The following is a 14,613-nucleotide window of genomic DNA, read 5'->3' as shown; positions in this document are numbered from 1 at the left end:
TATATTATGAATAACAACACCCAATAAAATACTGTGCAGAGGAAAAAAATGAATGTGAATACATAAATAACTGGTAGTTCGTCTAGAATACACCCTGGCTCTATGGATTGGAGACGTTGCTCTCGGATGCGTGTTCACGGGTTGTACTGAGCGCGTCGTGTGGCATGATGTGAGACGTTTCAGGCGCCCGGGGGCTTTTTTCAGCCATTGAACCGGACGCTATTCAGTTCAGATCCCGACGAAGCTCCTAGCGCACGGAGCGCGATGTCGGCCATCACGGACGGCGCTCGCGCAACGCAGCTCAAATCGCGTGGCGCGGTCGTACAGCGGCGGCCGCGGCAGCTTTGCGCGGTAGACTCGAGGGCTGCTCTCTCTCGCCCCGCAGTTCGTGTGCAAGAACGACAAGTGCATCCCGTTCTGGTGGAAGTGCGACACGGAGGACGACTGCGGAGACCGCTCGGACGAGCCGAGCGACTGCTGTGAGTGGCGCTTCGCCTTGCCCACCGCCTCGCTCGCTCGCCGCTACCGAGCCCGTGCTAACCGTCGCACGCACGCGCGCGCGTGTACACACGCTGTGCACCCCTGTGGTTCACGGGCAATGTGGCGGGTGCCAGGAATTGGCTCGTGCCGAGATCTGGTAATCGGCGTTGTGGTGAACTTTGCCAACACTGTTGCGCATGATGTTGTTGGATTTGATTTGCTCTGTGGAAAAGGTGGAATTGACAAAGACGCGTCAATCCACTGCTGGATCAAGTCCAGCACGCGCCATGCGGGTCAGGGAGGGGGGTTCGTTTGATTATACTTCACCTCGCTGGTTATTGCCGATTAAAAGCGGGGGAGGATAGATCTTATGTTGGGTGCATAGAAGTGCAATACAACAATGGCTTTTGCTCCACTGCCCTCTGCTGCTGTGACTGTAACAGCGATCTACTCAAAATCGGCAGTTCAGCGATCCCGGTCGGGAGTCATTTCAGCTCATTCATTTTTTTTTTATGAAAACCATTTTCGTGGTACATCAACAATGTGCTTTCCATACGGATAGACTTCACCCCGAGCATGGCAATGTGGAATTTCCACCAGTATCTTAGACGAGCACCGCTGTGCTCACTCGAACACGGAGACCATTTGAAATTACCTTCGACTTCCATCTCTATGATAAGAAATGTCTTGAGTTTGAGCAACAAAAACGTGACTTTCATAGAGTTTAGGAGGATGATGATGATTATGTATGTCTGACAATGTAGTTGATGACCCGAGGATGCACCATCGGCCGTTAGAAGTCGTTCAATCAGCATTTAAAAATGTGAAACAGCAGGGGAACTCAACGAAGGGAAGTGTGCAGCTCAGACAGTCCACACTCTCTGCCCGATGGCAGTCCCAGCAAGCCACGGCCGCTGTCGCTCGCCGTTAGACTTCGGCCGGCCAAGCGGAGGGAGGGCAAGGCGGCGGCTGACGATGTTGCTCGTGGGTGTTCGCGGCTCGACGGCCCCTCTTGTTGTGTTTGCAGCGAAGTTCAAGTGCCGCCCTGGCCAGTTCCAGTGCAAGAACAGCGTCTGCACGAACCCTGCGTTCATCTGCGACGGCGACAATGACTGCGGGGACAACTCTGATGAGCACAACTGCGGTGAGCGCTGCAGCTGCCCCCGAGGGCTGGGCCCCCATTAACTACTCTTTTGCTTATTTAATTTATAATCACGACGATGATGATGATGATGATAATATTTTGTGTTTAATCAAGTACAAACGTCCTCAACAAGTTTAAAGACATGGAGGTAAGTATCCCACCTCGGGATACTTGCGTCAAGTCGTCGATGAGTATTGTTTTTATTTTAATCTGTGGGAGGTAAGGAGATGCATTTGAAGACGAACGCATGAAAAAGAAACACTTATGTACGAAGGTCACTATGCAGTCCTCCAGTGCGGGAGACTGTAGACACATCATAACCTTCGCACGATCCACAGACCTGTCCCTACTGCGCCATAGTGTGCTGAACCGTGTCCAAATGCAGTCCACTTAAAATTTTGGCAAAATGTGCGGACATTAAAACTGGCTCTCAATTTTTTAAATGTAATGAAACAGACCAAAGTGACATCCTCACGACGCATCGGTAAGCCGCAGCAATAATGAAGCAGAACTTAACTTGAAGAGCGCAGTGCCCCCAGAAAAAAATGTAATTGCTGTAAATTGTAATGATGTCGCAATATGCTGAAAGTAAAGTTTATAAAGAACATTAACATCAACTCTTACACACACGTCTCTTCAATGACGGTGACGACGACGATGATGACGACGACGTTCCGACGTGCCTGTGTGTGTGCGTGCAGACATCCACGTGTGCCTGCTCGGCCAGTTCAAGTGCCATGCCACGAACCGCTGCATCCCGGGCATCCTGCGCTGCAACAGCCACGACAACTGTGGCGACGGCGAGGATGAGAAGGGCTGCCGTGCGTCACCGCGCCTCTCCGCCACTCTCGCCGAGACCGCGCTCTTTGCCCTCACCGCCGCGGCTTCTTTCCTGCGCCCTCCCCCTCGTCCAGTACTTCACCATGGGCAGACCCAGTGGCTCCCGACAGTCAGCTGTGAATTCGTGCGCGTGCGTGCACGCGTGTGCATGTAGTGTAGCGGTTAGCGCGCTGCCACGTGAACCCGCCAATCCGGGTTCGATTCCCGCTCACAGCCAACACCGGTGACGATTATCTGAACCGGTCATAGGTCTCCCCTAGGTCGACTCATCCTCAAATAAGTACCTGGTGCGGGTGTGTAAATATGACCACTGGGGAGACAAAGGCGGCCGGGCGTGATGTTGACCACCCGCCACCGCGTGTTCGGTGCCGTGCTCGCTAACAGCACTCGCAGTCCGTTACAGGATGTTCGGTGGATCTTTGTCTTGTCCGTGCGTGTGTGTGTGTGTGTGCGTGTGTGTGTGTGCGTGTGTGTGTGTGTGTGCGTGCGTGTGCGTGTGTGTGTGTGCGTGTGTGTGTGTGCGTGTGTGCGTGTGTGTGTGCGTGCGGCCGCAGCGGTGGCGACGTGCGCTCCGAGCCACTTCCAGTGCCTCACGAGCCGGCGCTGCGTCCCGCGCGTCTGGGTCTGCGACCGCGACGACGACTGCGGTGACGGCTCCGACGAGCCGGCCAACTGCAGTGAGCGCACCCCGCACTGGCGGCACTCTGCGCCGACACCGGGGAACGGCTTCTCCACAAACAAGCTCATTCCACCACCGCCACCACCACCACCAGAGGCCCCCAGCCATTCATTGCCACTGAACCCACAGCACCCTGCCTACACTCCCTGCACCATGTGACATTCGTCCTGCGTCGTCGCCCTCCGTATCCCGCACAGCACTCCCAGAGTGCCTCGCCCATTCATTCCCACTGACGCCCCCCCTCCCTACTCACTCGGCCACGCGTGAAATGCACCCCGCATCGCTAACCCTCGCGCATCCGGCCCTGTACCACCACCACCACCCCGCGCACTGTGCCTCACAGCCCAGACGATGTGCGGCGCCGATGAGTTCCGCTGCAAGGGTACGGGCCGCTGCATCCCCGACCGGTGGAAGTGCGACGGGGACGACGACTGTGGCGACGGCTCCGATGAGCCCAGGGACGAGTGCGGTGAGCGGCTCCCTCTGTTGAACTTTGAACCCCTTCGAACTTGAACTTCCTTCGCACTGTGCGTAGCCAAGCGTGCTAACCGGAGGGCCGTGGACACGGCCGCACGGCAAAATCCGTGCTCCGTCCCAGACGGTCGCCAACTTCCGGCGCCCGCTGATCATTTACATTTCTTGCGACGGCGATTGTCTCTGGGCCGTAAGTCATTCCGACCGGAGTTTTGCTTTCGCGCGACTTCGCAGAGGACAAGACGTGCGAGCCTTACCAGTTCCGCTGCAAGAACAACCGCTGCATCCCCGGGAGGTGGCATTGCGACTACGACAACGACTGCGGAGACAACTCGGACGAGGAGGGATGCAGTACGTACGGCGATAAGCGACGGGCGCTCCCACATCGGCCGGCTCCGGCTGACTCAAACCCCGGGGGTGCCCTGTCGATGGCTCAGCAGGGAGCTCTGTTACAGGCTCGGCAGGAGTTTCCTGCTGGGGTTTCAACTCCTCACCACGCGTCCACCATTTCGCCGTACTTCCCACAAGTGCAAGGAGGCCTCTCCGCGTGTTGGCAGCCGGACAGCAGTGTTAATGTCCCATTATGCAGTTACTTTTAGATGAGGCTCTAATGAGCCACTGCAGCATTGTTCCAGATTTTTAATTTGTTGATGAGATGGTTCCCAGGTCTGAGCAAGCGGTGAGGGCAGCAGGCCGTGGGTTTTGTGTGTGTGTGTGACAAATTCTAATTAATTTAATGGGACTGCATTGGCTATGGTTTACAAACAGATGGCGGTCCCGGTGTTATTTTATAAACAAGAAATAGATATTGTGTGTGAGATAGCTGAATGTGTGCACGTATGGGTGCATGCGTTTGGGGGGGGGGGGGTGGTGGCAGAGTGATTGGAACACCGCACCGCGAACCCGATGGGACCAGCCTTGGCTAACATTGATGGCGACTCATAACAGTAATTGGTTCTGGACTTCCCCTAGGTCAACTCAGCTTTGAAGAGTACCTGGCATAGTTTCAGCAGCGGGGAGGCTGGGCATTGTGCCGGTCACATCACCTCCTCGTGCACTGTTCCGGGCATTCGTAACTGGCCATGCAAGGGGCTTTTGGCTGTTGTCTTTGGCGAGATGTTAACTACCTCGCCTGGTATACAGGAGGTCGTGGGTTCGATCCCGACCCTGACGCCTGCTGCTGTATATTTGAAGTTTGCGTGTCGTTCTCCCCGTGGTGGTATGCATTTTTCTCTGGGTCATCCGGTTTTCCCCTCCACATTTAGAAATAACGTGCATTCAGAGTGTTTGGCTGCTATGCATTACCACATTGCAAGCCACTTTGGTGACCTATCATCTGTGGCCAGGTCACTTCTCAAAAAGAGCTATATAGCCCAGAGGGCCTTATCTGGTAAAATAGAAAATATAGTAATGTAATGGTTAACTTTGCATCTGACAGCTGGGCATGTGTGTATGTGTGTGCATTGATTGTTTGTGTGTGTGTGTGTGCCTTGACAATGGTTGAGTTTCTGTGCGACAGCTGGGTGTGTTTGTTGATTGGATATTTGAGCACTCGTGCTGGCTGTGCTTGTGTGAATACACGAGCGTATCACGGTCGGGTGTCTCTGTGATGGTTGGGTTTGTCTGTGTGTGTATGTATGTGCGGAGCGGCGGTGCAGTCATTAGCACGCTGCGCTACGAACCCAGCCACCCCGAGTTCGATTCCCGCTCACGGCCAACACCAGTGGTGATTATGTGAACTGGTCCTGAGCCACGGCTTGGTCGACTCAGCCTCAAAGGCAGCTGGCCGTGGCTATGGCCAACCACCCCCCTCGTGTGCCGTGTTGGCCTTCATCGGTGCTTTTTCAAAGTTCTTTCCCCAACAGTTTGTGAGAGGCTACATACGGGGGTATTCTGGTCTTTGTGTGTGTGTGTTACGTTTGAGACTGAGCAATGGCTGGGCGTGACGGCCGCGTGTTCGCTGTGCCCTAGCGCCCCGGCCCTGCTCGGAGAGCGAGTTCTCTTGCGCCAATGGACGCTGCATTGCTGGCCGCTGGAGGTGCGATGGTGACCACGACTGCATGGACGGCTCTGACGAGGTGAGCGCTTCAACTTGGTTGCAACAACTCTTTTACATCCTCCATCACCACCACCGCCGTCGTCGGCGTCAGCATCAGCACCATCGCCGCCAAACACAGAAGATCCACCTTAACGGACTCTAGGGGCAAGTGCTGTTAGCGAGCACCTATGAAGGCAGGCACGGCACACGAGGGGGTGGGTGGCCAACACCACGCCTGGCCGCCTTTGTCTCCCTAGTGGCGATGTTTACACATCGCACCAGGTACTCATTTGAGGCTGAGTCGGCTTAGGGGAGGCTCAGGACAGGTTCAAATAATCGTCACTGGTGTTGGCCATGAGCGGGAATCGAACCCGGGTCGCCAAATTCGTAGCGCAGCGTGCTAACCGCTACACTACCGCTCCCCACCACCATCACTACCACCATCACCGCCATCATCACCATCATCACCACCATCATCACCACCACTACCACCATTACCACACCGCCATCCCAATCATCATTCCAATCATCATCACGACCATCACCACCATCACTCCCATCATCATCACCACCACCATCATCCACACCTCTCATTAGCATGGTTGGCGACGTATGGTGCGAAAGAAGTTCAACATACATACATGTTGACTTGACACAGCGATACTATTTTTGTAAACCACAGAGGAGCTTAAATTACAAGTTTCTCCATCACTGGGATTTCAATTCGCATTCCTTGAAATTATGGCTCATGCACTTTGCTATCGTGTCACCCAGCTCGATTTACCAAGTGAGAAATGTTGGTGGAATCGTAAAGCCTCGTGTCACCACGTGTGTTCCCAATGACTCCAAATATGTGAGCGCCATCTTCATTCATTCATTTGGCCAGAATGCAACATTTTCCAGGTGTCCTTTTTGGGCTGATGGTTTTGTTCTTGGGATGATTTTAAAGAGTTTATATTCACGCGGTCTAACCCAAAAAACCTTTTTTATTGATAATATCGGTCGCTAAAGCCTACGTGTTAATTTGATTTAAAATAATATTTCTTCGTAATTCTCTCGAATTATTTACAATTCCCAAGAGCTTGGTGCAGAGTGCAAGCTGTACCCCTTGCCAGGTGTTGTCCACCGCTTTAGAGGGCGGGGCAGTGGATACGCACAAATTTCATGATGTGCACGGTCCTCGTAACCTCCTGGCCAGGAGATGACCAGGAGATGGCGGTTCCATGTGTTGCTTTGTGTTGGTACGTGGGCGAGCTCCCGCACGTGATAATAATAATGATGATGATTATTATTCATATTATTATTCACTTACCCACCCAGGAAGCCACGCCGATTCAAAAGACTATTTTTTTTTCCGGGAGGTTCCCGCGTTGGGATCTTTGGTCAACACCAATGGCAGGCGGTGGCTGGGAGCACCTGGAGGAAACCCAATGCGGAACGGGGGGAGGACATCCAAACTCCCCACGGACAGGCGCCTGAGTCAGGAGTAAAACTCAGAGCCCACCGCTCGCTGTGAGAGACGGGTGTTCACGCTGCGCCATCTTGCCGCCCCCCGTGCAGAAGGACTGCTCGCTCCGCTGTGAGCAAGACCAATTCCAGTGCCAGAACGGGCACTGCATCCCCCAGCGCTGGCGCTGTGACAACGACGCGGACTGCCTGGATGGCAGCGATGAGGAAAACTGCGGATCCGGTGGGTGCACGCATGGGAATCAAACTCAGGTCGCGCTGGCCCAGCGCGGTAACCGGTGCACTACCAATCCTCCACTCCTTCCCCCGCACTTCCGTTCAGCACGGTTGACTACGTATTGTGCGATATAATCGCAACATGCGTACTCGGCTCACTCATCTTGGGATGGCCAGTTCTTCCTTTTGGAAAGATATCTTACACCCAGAAATAAATTACTCCCCAACACCGTGCGAGGTGCTCCGGGTGCTAAGCATGGGGACGCATCGTTGCTAATGCGCTGGCACCACATCCCCCCCATCCCCTCCCCCCCCCCCGGCCCTGGTGCCAGCAGCTGTGCGCCTGTGCCCCAAGGACGAGTTTCAGTGCAACAGCACGCTGTGCAAGCCGTTCTCGTGGAGGTGCGACGGGGAAGACGATTGCGGCGACAATTCGGACGAGGATGCCGACCACTGCCGTGAGTCCTTCGGCACGCCCCACGTCCGCCTCCCCTGGCTCTCGTGCAGCCAGAAAAGAAAGTGTGGGACCGCTTTTGCCCTGCTCATGCGGATTCAAACGGTCATCGCCAGTTGCAGCAAGTGCTAAACGGCGTTGGTCAATCCACTTTCGCTGCAGCAGTCGTACATTCCTGTCAATTCCCAAATCTTGTTGGCTTTGTCCGGGCACCACTGTGCCACAAGTTGTTACGTCGGATGTTCGCGGATGCCTGCCGGGAAACTCGCTGGCTTTCATGCTCGTGGCAACGACGCTTGTCCAGAGCAGCCAGCTTCTTCTCTCTGTGTCCATGCCAGGAGCGTTCCAGTGCCCTCCCAGGAGGCAGTTCCGTTGCCGCAATGACAGGGTCTGCGTGAGCCTTGACCGGGTCTGTGACGGCATCAACAACTGCGGGGACCACTCTGACGAGGAGCACTGTGGTAAGAAACCGCGATGGTCATGGCAGCCGGCTATGGCGCCCGAGCACGACGACGTTACTGACCGGCGATACGTTCGGCGATCACCGAACGTTGCAACCGATGAACTCACGTGATGCTCTCGCTTGGTACTAGACTTGGTATCGTTTTTGTGACGTCTGCCGGCCGCAGGCGAGCCGGCCCGCGGAGCTCGGGCCTGCACGGCCGAGGAGTTCAAGTGCGACAGCCTGGAGAGGAAGTGCATCGACGTTCGTCTGCTCTGCAACCACCACGACGACTGCGGGGACGGAGGCTCCGACGAGATGGCCTGCGGAGGAGGTGCGCATCGGAGCCGCCAGCACGTCCGTGCGCGCGGGTGTGCGCGGGTGTGCGTGCGAGCGAGAGGCAAGACGGGAAGGCGCGAGTCGTTGTCCATGCAGTCGTCTTAAAGGAAATGGCGTTCGCGCGCTGCGGCTGTCCGTGCCGTCGTGGCCGTGGTCCAACCACGTGAACTCCCCCCCCCGCCCGCCGCCCGACAGACCCGAGGGTGAACGAATGTCTGAGCAATGCGTGCGGCTTCGAGGCGTCCTGCCACGACACCCTCCAGGGTTACTACTGCAGCTGCCGGCCGGGCTTCCAGTGGAATGCGAGCATCTCCTCCTGCGAAGGTGCCTCGCCTCCTCCTCATACTCCTTATCACCTCACCACCACTGCATTGCCACGTGGCCCACAAGCCCTCAATGATGGGGTCCCATTGCCTCATTGAATTTCAAAGAGGAATGATCGGGTTTGATTTGAATGTTTTTCGTGAAGTTGTGTCTGTTGTGTGTTATTTGTCTTGCATATAGTAATAACCTATTGAGGAATTAATAAATATCGTATGCTGCTTCGTATAAATCACTGTACTTAATAATTTCCAAGCTACTGAAGATGCACTGCTGCAAACCAACATTTTAGAAATGAATTGGTGAATCATTATATTTTTCACGACGTAACGTTCTTAATACAGTTACAAAGCACAGGCCCAAAGATCCAAAACATCAAGCGGCCAGCACTAAGCATGAATGTTAAATGGTGTCGGGCATATGAACTTTGACACGTTTTGTGAATTGAGCAAAGTTATAAGGGCTTGGGAAATGAGACGCTGCGAAGGGATTCCAAGGCGGAGTGACGTACCCACAGCCGCGACGCTGACGCGCACTTCGGCCGACACTTTTCCTCGAGGGCAAAAACGGCGACGATCGTTACTTTAACGTCAGGTCCGGCGTTACCTTGACGGCATCACGTGACCACGGCGCTCGTCGCCGCGCCTCCCCCCCGCCCCCCCCCCCCGGTCTCGCGTTGCCCTCCACGCAGACGTCGACGAATGCCTGCACTTTGGCACCTGCTCGCAAGTCTGCAACAACACCAAAGGCTCGCACGTGTGCAGCTGCGCTGAAAACTTCGTCAAGGTCCACCACCACAGCTGCAAAGCCAATGGTATGGAGCGGCGCTCGCCGCGCTCACGCCGTCGCCCGCAAAAAAAAAAATGGGCCTCCTGGGTTCCTCCCACACCCCGGGCCGAGCTCTCGTCTCTGTGGCGCCCCCGTCGTGCATCGACCAATGCGATGCGGCGGTGTGATGATGCGATGATGACGCGATGATGATGATGATGATGACGCGATGATGACGCGATGATGATGACGCGAAGATTATAACGTGATGATGATGCGATGATGATGCGATGATGATGCGATGACGCATTGATGATGCAATAATGATGCGATGATGATGATCTCCAGGGGGTTCAGGGAAACTCCCCTTGGGGGTCTGATTTGGGGCTCGAAGCTGTAACAAAAAACAAGCTCCCGTGGCGCAACTGGTTTTTGTATCGGTTCAAGATTGGTCACGATTCATGATTTGATCCCTGGCTGCGTTTAAAATGCGCCACGCTTTTAATTCAATGAAACAGCTCCGTGTAATGCTACGTTTCCCAGAGTGTAAAAAAGTGTAGCTTTCTGTAATCATGGAGGTTGCTAGGGCACTTCCAAATATGTATTATTTTGACCATGACAGAAAAAAAACCCTACTTCCTCCTGCATGCCTAGATTTTGGCACGTGCTTGCAATCCACCACAATTCCCTAAATTGTCATGATTTAGGGTGATAATTCAATTCAACAATCGATTATTATTATTTGGCTTTGTAGTACATGCAGCACTTCAAGTGAGTGCAAGGTTTCCCTGAACCAATTACATACAGCTTATCTGTCGTTCCTCGCCAAGACATCTGCCCAGTGTGGACGGGTTGGGCCAAATACTCAATGGAGGGTCTCTGTTAGATCTCGCTCGAGTGGAATGCCCATCCGCCAGCACTTGCAGGGATGCCCCTCTACGCTTCACACCAGTCGAATTTATAATGGATGAATTGCCCGTACCGTGGCTGTAAGAATCAGAATGTTTATCTATGCTGGAGGAAACCAGGTGAGCTCTGAAGCGCTCCTTCACAGATCTCCGGTAAAGAATGGAGTTTAGTTGTTGAATCGACGCGTCGCCCTGAAGCGCCTCGTTAACACCTGTGCGTCTCCCTCCGCTGCCGCCGCCGCCGCTGCGTGCGTCTCGGAGACTCGGAACGCACGATGATCTACGTGGCCGACAACAACCAGGTCCGCGGCCTGTCGCCGCAGCGAGCCAACGCGCGCTACACCCAGGTGCTGCTGGGCGACGACTCGGTGCGCGTCCACTCCATGGGCGTGCACGTGCGCACCGCCCGCCTCTTCTGGACCAACTGGCACCTGGGCAGCATCTCCTCGATGGAGCTGCGCCCCGGCGCGGGTCGGCCTCGCTCCGTGCGGGACGACACGGCAGCCGTCGTGAGGCTCGAGGCACGTGCGGGGACGGGGTCGGGGCCATCGGTGCCCAACAGACTGTTGTTATTATTACTCATTGTTTTTTTCGGTAAAGTCACGTATGTAGAAATACCATGAAATTATATTAAAATAAAATTAATCAATCACGACGTTTCGATCGCAACACAAGCGATCTTCATCAGGTGTAAAAAACAAATAGCAGATTGGGTGACATCAACGCAACACATAGAGAGCGTTAAACTTACACGGAGGTAAATACAACAAGAAGATGAGAGACGAGAATTCAACAAACCTAAGAAAAAATGTACGTGATGCAAAACCAGTCGGGCCAACGACACAGTTAGACACTTGCCTGGCAGACCACGAATTTCAGAAGAGTGCTAAATTATTGTTGTTGTTCCGCTTTCTGACGCAGGAAAGCCTCGCTGAGCCTCGAGACTCTTTGTCAGGAAGGGGCCCCGCAAAGTTTAAGCCGTTAGGAGGCTTCATTCGCTACGGAATCTTCTAACATCCACCGTGAAGCACCCGTCGCATCTTTTGTGGTTAATACACGAGAAGTATTAACCGGGTCAGCCAAAGTCTGGCCACGAAGCTCGGTACCAAGCGTCGAACGTGCTGCCGCTGAGCCATGCGACCGCTCCCACTGCTACTGCTGCCCTTGCGCTAGACGGACAAAGGGTCACGGTGCCCGCCACCCCACGCGGTCACTCACAGCAGTCCACGCCCCCGCAGCAGAGAAGGCCGTGCACATCTCGATTCGGTGTGCCGAGGCCGGCCAATCGCCGCCTGGGCTCCCCCGCATGGCCTGCCATGACTCGCAGCTGTAGCGGTTGGAGGCCAGCAATGCCCAGTGTCCCCAGCTATCCGTCTCATGTGGCCGAAAGGCGAACGATCGCCTCTCGGAAATCTCAGGGTCTCCGTAGTTCAATCCCCGCAGGCGGCAGCTAATGTGGCGAGGCTGTGCGAAAGATCGCCACTGCAGGCGTCGGGGATCTTTTGATGACGTATCGTACGTGCTGGACAAATACTGGCCGCTGCTTCAGGAAACGTGAAATTTTCACTGCTGGCCCAGGCCGGCCACTCGAGAGACGTGCCCCATCCAAAACTAAAGTGGGGCACGCACCCTCCACCACGCGTGGCGCAGATCCCGGGGCTGAGGACTCCGAGCGGCGTGGCCGTCGACTGGGTGGCGGGGAACCTGTACTGGACGGACTCGGGGCGGGACGTCGTCGAGGTGGCGCAGCTGAGCGGGCAGAACCGCAAGACGCTCGTCTCCGGCATGATCGACGATCCGCATGCCATCGCGCTCGACCCCGTGCGCGGGTAGGAGAGTCGCTCGCTCGCACGCACCCCGATGCGAGGGCGCGCACGACATGAACACGTCCCTATGGTGGCGACGCACGCACACACGCACGCACACAGGCGTGCGTGCACGCAAACACGAGCCCACACGCGCACGTAACTGTTGTGTTTAGTTTGTAGTCCTTTCCCCGCACCCCCGATGGGCACGGCTGGCTACGTACAGTGTGAAAGATGTTCAACATGTGAAGCAATTGGCGGGACCCCGGGGTCCCATCACTGCCCTGGGGTGGGAAAAACCGCGTAGCAACACGAGTCTTGTTGCCTTACCGACAACAACAAAACTAGTGGTCAATCGATTGGCCTCGTCGAGAGCTACTCGGGGACACTAAGTTTCGTAAAAAGTTGAAAAATTACATAAACACGTTAAATTCACCGCCTGGGGGGGCGGGCTCGCCTTGGCAAAGAAGCTGAGGATCGACGGCTGACCGGAGGTGCGTCGGACGCCCCCCGGGGCTTGCGTTTGGCCGGTGGGGTGGCGCCCATCGTGTTGATCGCCGCCTGCTGCTGCTGCTGCTGGCGCTTGTTGATGCGAGTCTGGGCGGGCGGCGCGTTGCTGTCGGGATCACGTAGTGGGGCGGACTGAAAAATAATAATAATTATTGACCTAATTTTTGCGGGACCCCGGGATCCCGCCAAATGATTCATATGTGCATACATATATACGCAGGCGGACGAGTACGCTCGCGCAGACATTCGTGCCGACACAAGCGAGCAGACACACACGCAAGCATGCACAATTAGGAGCATAAAAAAACACACACAACCTCACAGGCACAAGCAACCAGACTAAACGCAGTGGTACGCGTTCACAATGCGGAAAGAAGCGTGCAGAAATAGGCACGTGCCCACCCACACGCATGCACTTAGTGGACACTCATCACAGTATGCTTCGTGGATGGTATAGTTTATTTGCAGGCTCCTGTGATAATTCAATATCATTTACATGATTTTTGTATGCATATTTTACTTCTTTGGCACCGTACGTAGCCAACCGTGCTGATCTGGGGTGCGGGGGAAGGACAGCAAACTAAGCACAAAGATTTAGACGAGCAGCAATGCTACAAACGCGCTGTTTTTTTCCGATTGCAGGAAGATGTACTGGTCGGACTGGGGGAACAACGCCAAAATCGAGCAGGCCTCCATGGACGGCACACGACGGCGCAACTTCGTGGAGGAGCGAGTGCAGTGGCCAACGGGTGAGGAGCCGCAACAGCGGCACACGCGGGGGAAGGGGGGGGGGCGGGGGCGGTTGACACCTCGAGCTTCCGCGAACGTCGAAGTTGCGGTCGTGCGAGCGTTCAGTGCGACGAGCTGCCAGCGGCAGCTGCTAGTGGGCGGGGGGGTTGTTGCAGGTTTGCGTCTCGGCAAAATTGCGCTATAAATGTTCGCGGAGCAGCGCTGTGCTCTGTGCTCTACATGCCTGCCCCCCCCCGCCTCTCCCCCCGCCTCCCCCCCGGGAAAAAAACAAACTTGCGTGCTGCTGGCAGGCGTTGGGACCCTTGAGAGATGAGTCACGAGTTTAGGAGGTCGTCTTCACATGAGGAGCACCATTTGAGGTCGTAAAAAGAAAATCCTAATAGCAAAGAGTGCTCGATCCTAAAAATCTTTCGCTTCTTCGTGTTCCAGCAGCAGCACTTTTTGTTTATCTCTCCGTGCGGCGCGGGTCACGGTGGAGGTTATTCAGCCATGCTGCACCATGCCAGTCTTTGCGCAGGTTGGCGAAGGCTCGAAGCGCAATCCGTTACAACGCAGTCAGGTTTGCTGCGCTGCCCTCTGTCATTTTAAACAAACTCAAATGACAAACGTTCGTAGCTGTTGCCGAAATACTGGCGGCAGGAGGCAGACGCGGGCGCTCTTTGTCCCCACCTCCTCGCCGTGCGCACAGGACTGGCCGTCGACTACATGAACCAGCGCCTCTACTGGGCGGACACGAAGCTTTCCGTCATCAGCAGCATCCGACTGGACGGCACCGACCGTGTGGTGGCCGTGAGCATCAAGCAAGGTGACCGAGCGCCGTGAAACGGATGGGCCCACGTCTGTTCAACGCATTGGCTTTCGCGAGCAATGTTATTCGTAATAAAGTGTTTTGTTTTTTTTGGGGGGTGGAGGCGGGTGGTGGGGGGGGTGGGGTTTAGATCACGTAAATATAGAAAATGTGTCGTCGAGACGGAACGT

The 14,613-nt window shown here is 55.1% G+C and overlaps 1 protein-coding gene across 7 annotated transcripts in view; it reads left to right on the top strand.

Moving 5' to 3' along the window:
- LOC116949636 (prolow-density lipoprotein receptor-related protein 1-like) overlaps positions 1 to 14,613 on the top strand; it is a 289,619-nt gene that overhangs the window by 263,165 nt on the left and 11,841 nt on the right. For all 7 annotated transcript variants that reach the window (XM_076069024.1, XM_032967210.2, XM_032967186.2 and 4 more), the window contains 17 exons: positions 386 to 479; positions 1,508 to 1,624; positions 2,326 to 2,445; positions 3,019 to 3,141; positions 3,487 to 3,612; positions 3,852 to 3,968; positions 5,589 to 5,695; positions 7,216 to 7,345; positions 7,674 to 7,796; positions 8,131 to 8,253; positions 8,422 to 8,568; positions 8,769 to 8,897; positions 9,586 to 9,708; positions 10,832 to 11,091; positions 12,221 to 12,399; positions 13,528 to 13,634; positions 14,324 to 14,440. In XM_076069024.1, the coding sequence (XP_075925139.1) occupies positions 386 to 479; positions 1,508 to 1,624; positions 2,326 to 2,445; positions 3,019 to 3,141; positions 3,487 to 3,612; positions 3,852 to 3,968; positions 5,589 to 5,695; positions 7,216 to 7,345; positions 7,674 to 7,796; positions 8,131 to 8,253; positions 8,422 to 8,568; positions 8,769 to 8,897; positions 9,586 to 9,708; positions 10,832 to 11,091; positions 12,221 to 12,399; positions 13,528 to 13,634; positions 14,324 to 14,440 (2,242 nt within the window). The remainder of the gene's footprint in view (positions 1 to 385; positions 480 to 1,507; positions 1,625 to 2,325; positions 2,446 to 3,018; positions 3,142 to 3,486; positions 3,613 to 3,851; positions 3,969 to 5,588; positions 5,696 to 7,215; positions 7,346 to 7,673; positions 7,797 to 8,130; positions 8,254 to 8,421; positions 8,569 to 8,768; positions 8,898 to 9,585; positions 9,709 to 10,831; positions 11,092 to 12,220; positions 12,400 to 13,527; positions 13,635 to 14,323; positions 14,441 to 14,613) is intronic.

Source organism: Petromyzon marinus, chromosome 2, assembly GCF_048934315.1.
Source record: "Petromyzon marinus isolate PM22_M1 ecotype Great Lakes invasive population chromosome 2, UKy_Petmar_22M1.pri1.0, whole genome shotgun sequence".
Classification (NCBI taxonomy): Eukaryota; Metazoa; Chordata; class Hyperoartia; order Petromyzontiformes; family Petromyzontidae; genus Petromyzon; species Petromyzon marinus.
This window is presented reverse-complemented; position numbering and strand designations above follow the sequence as displayed.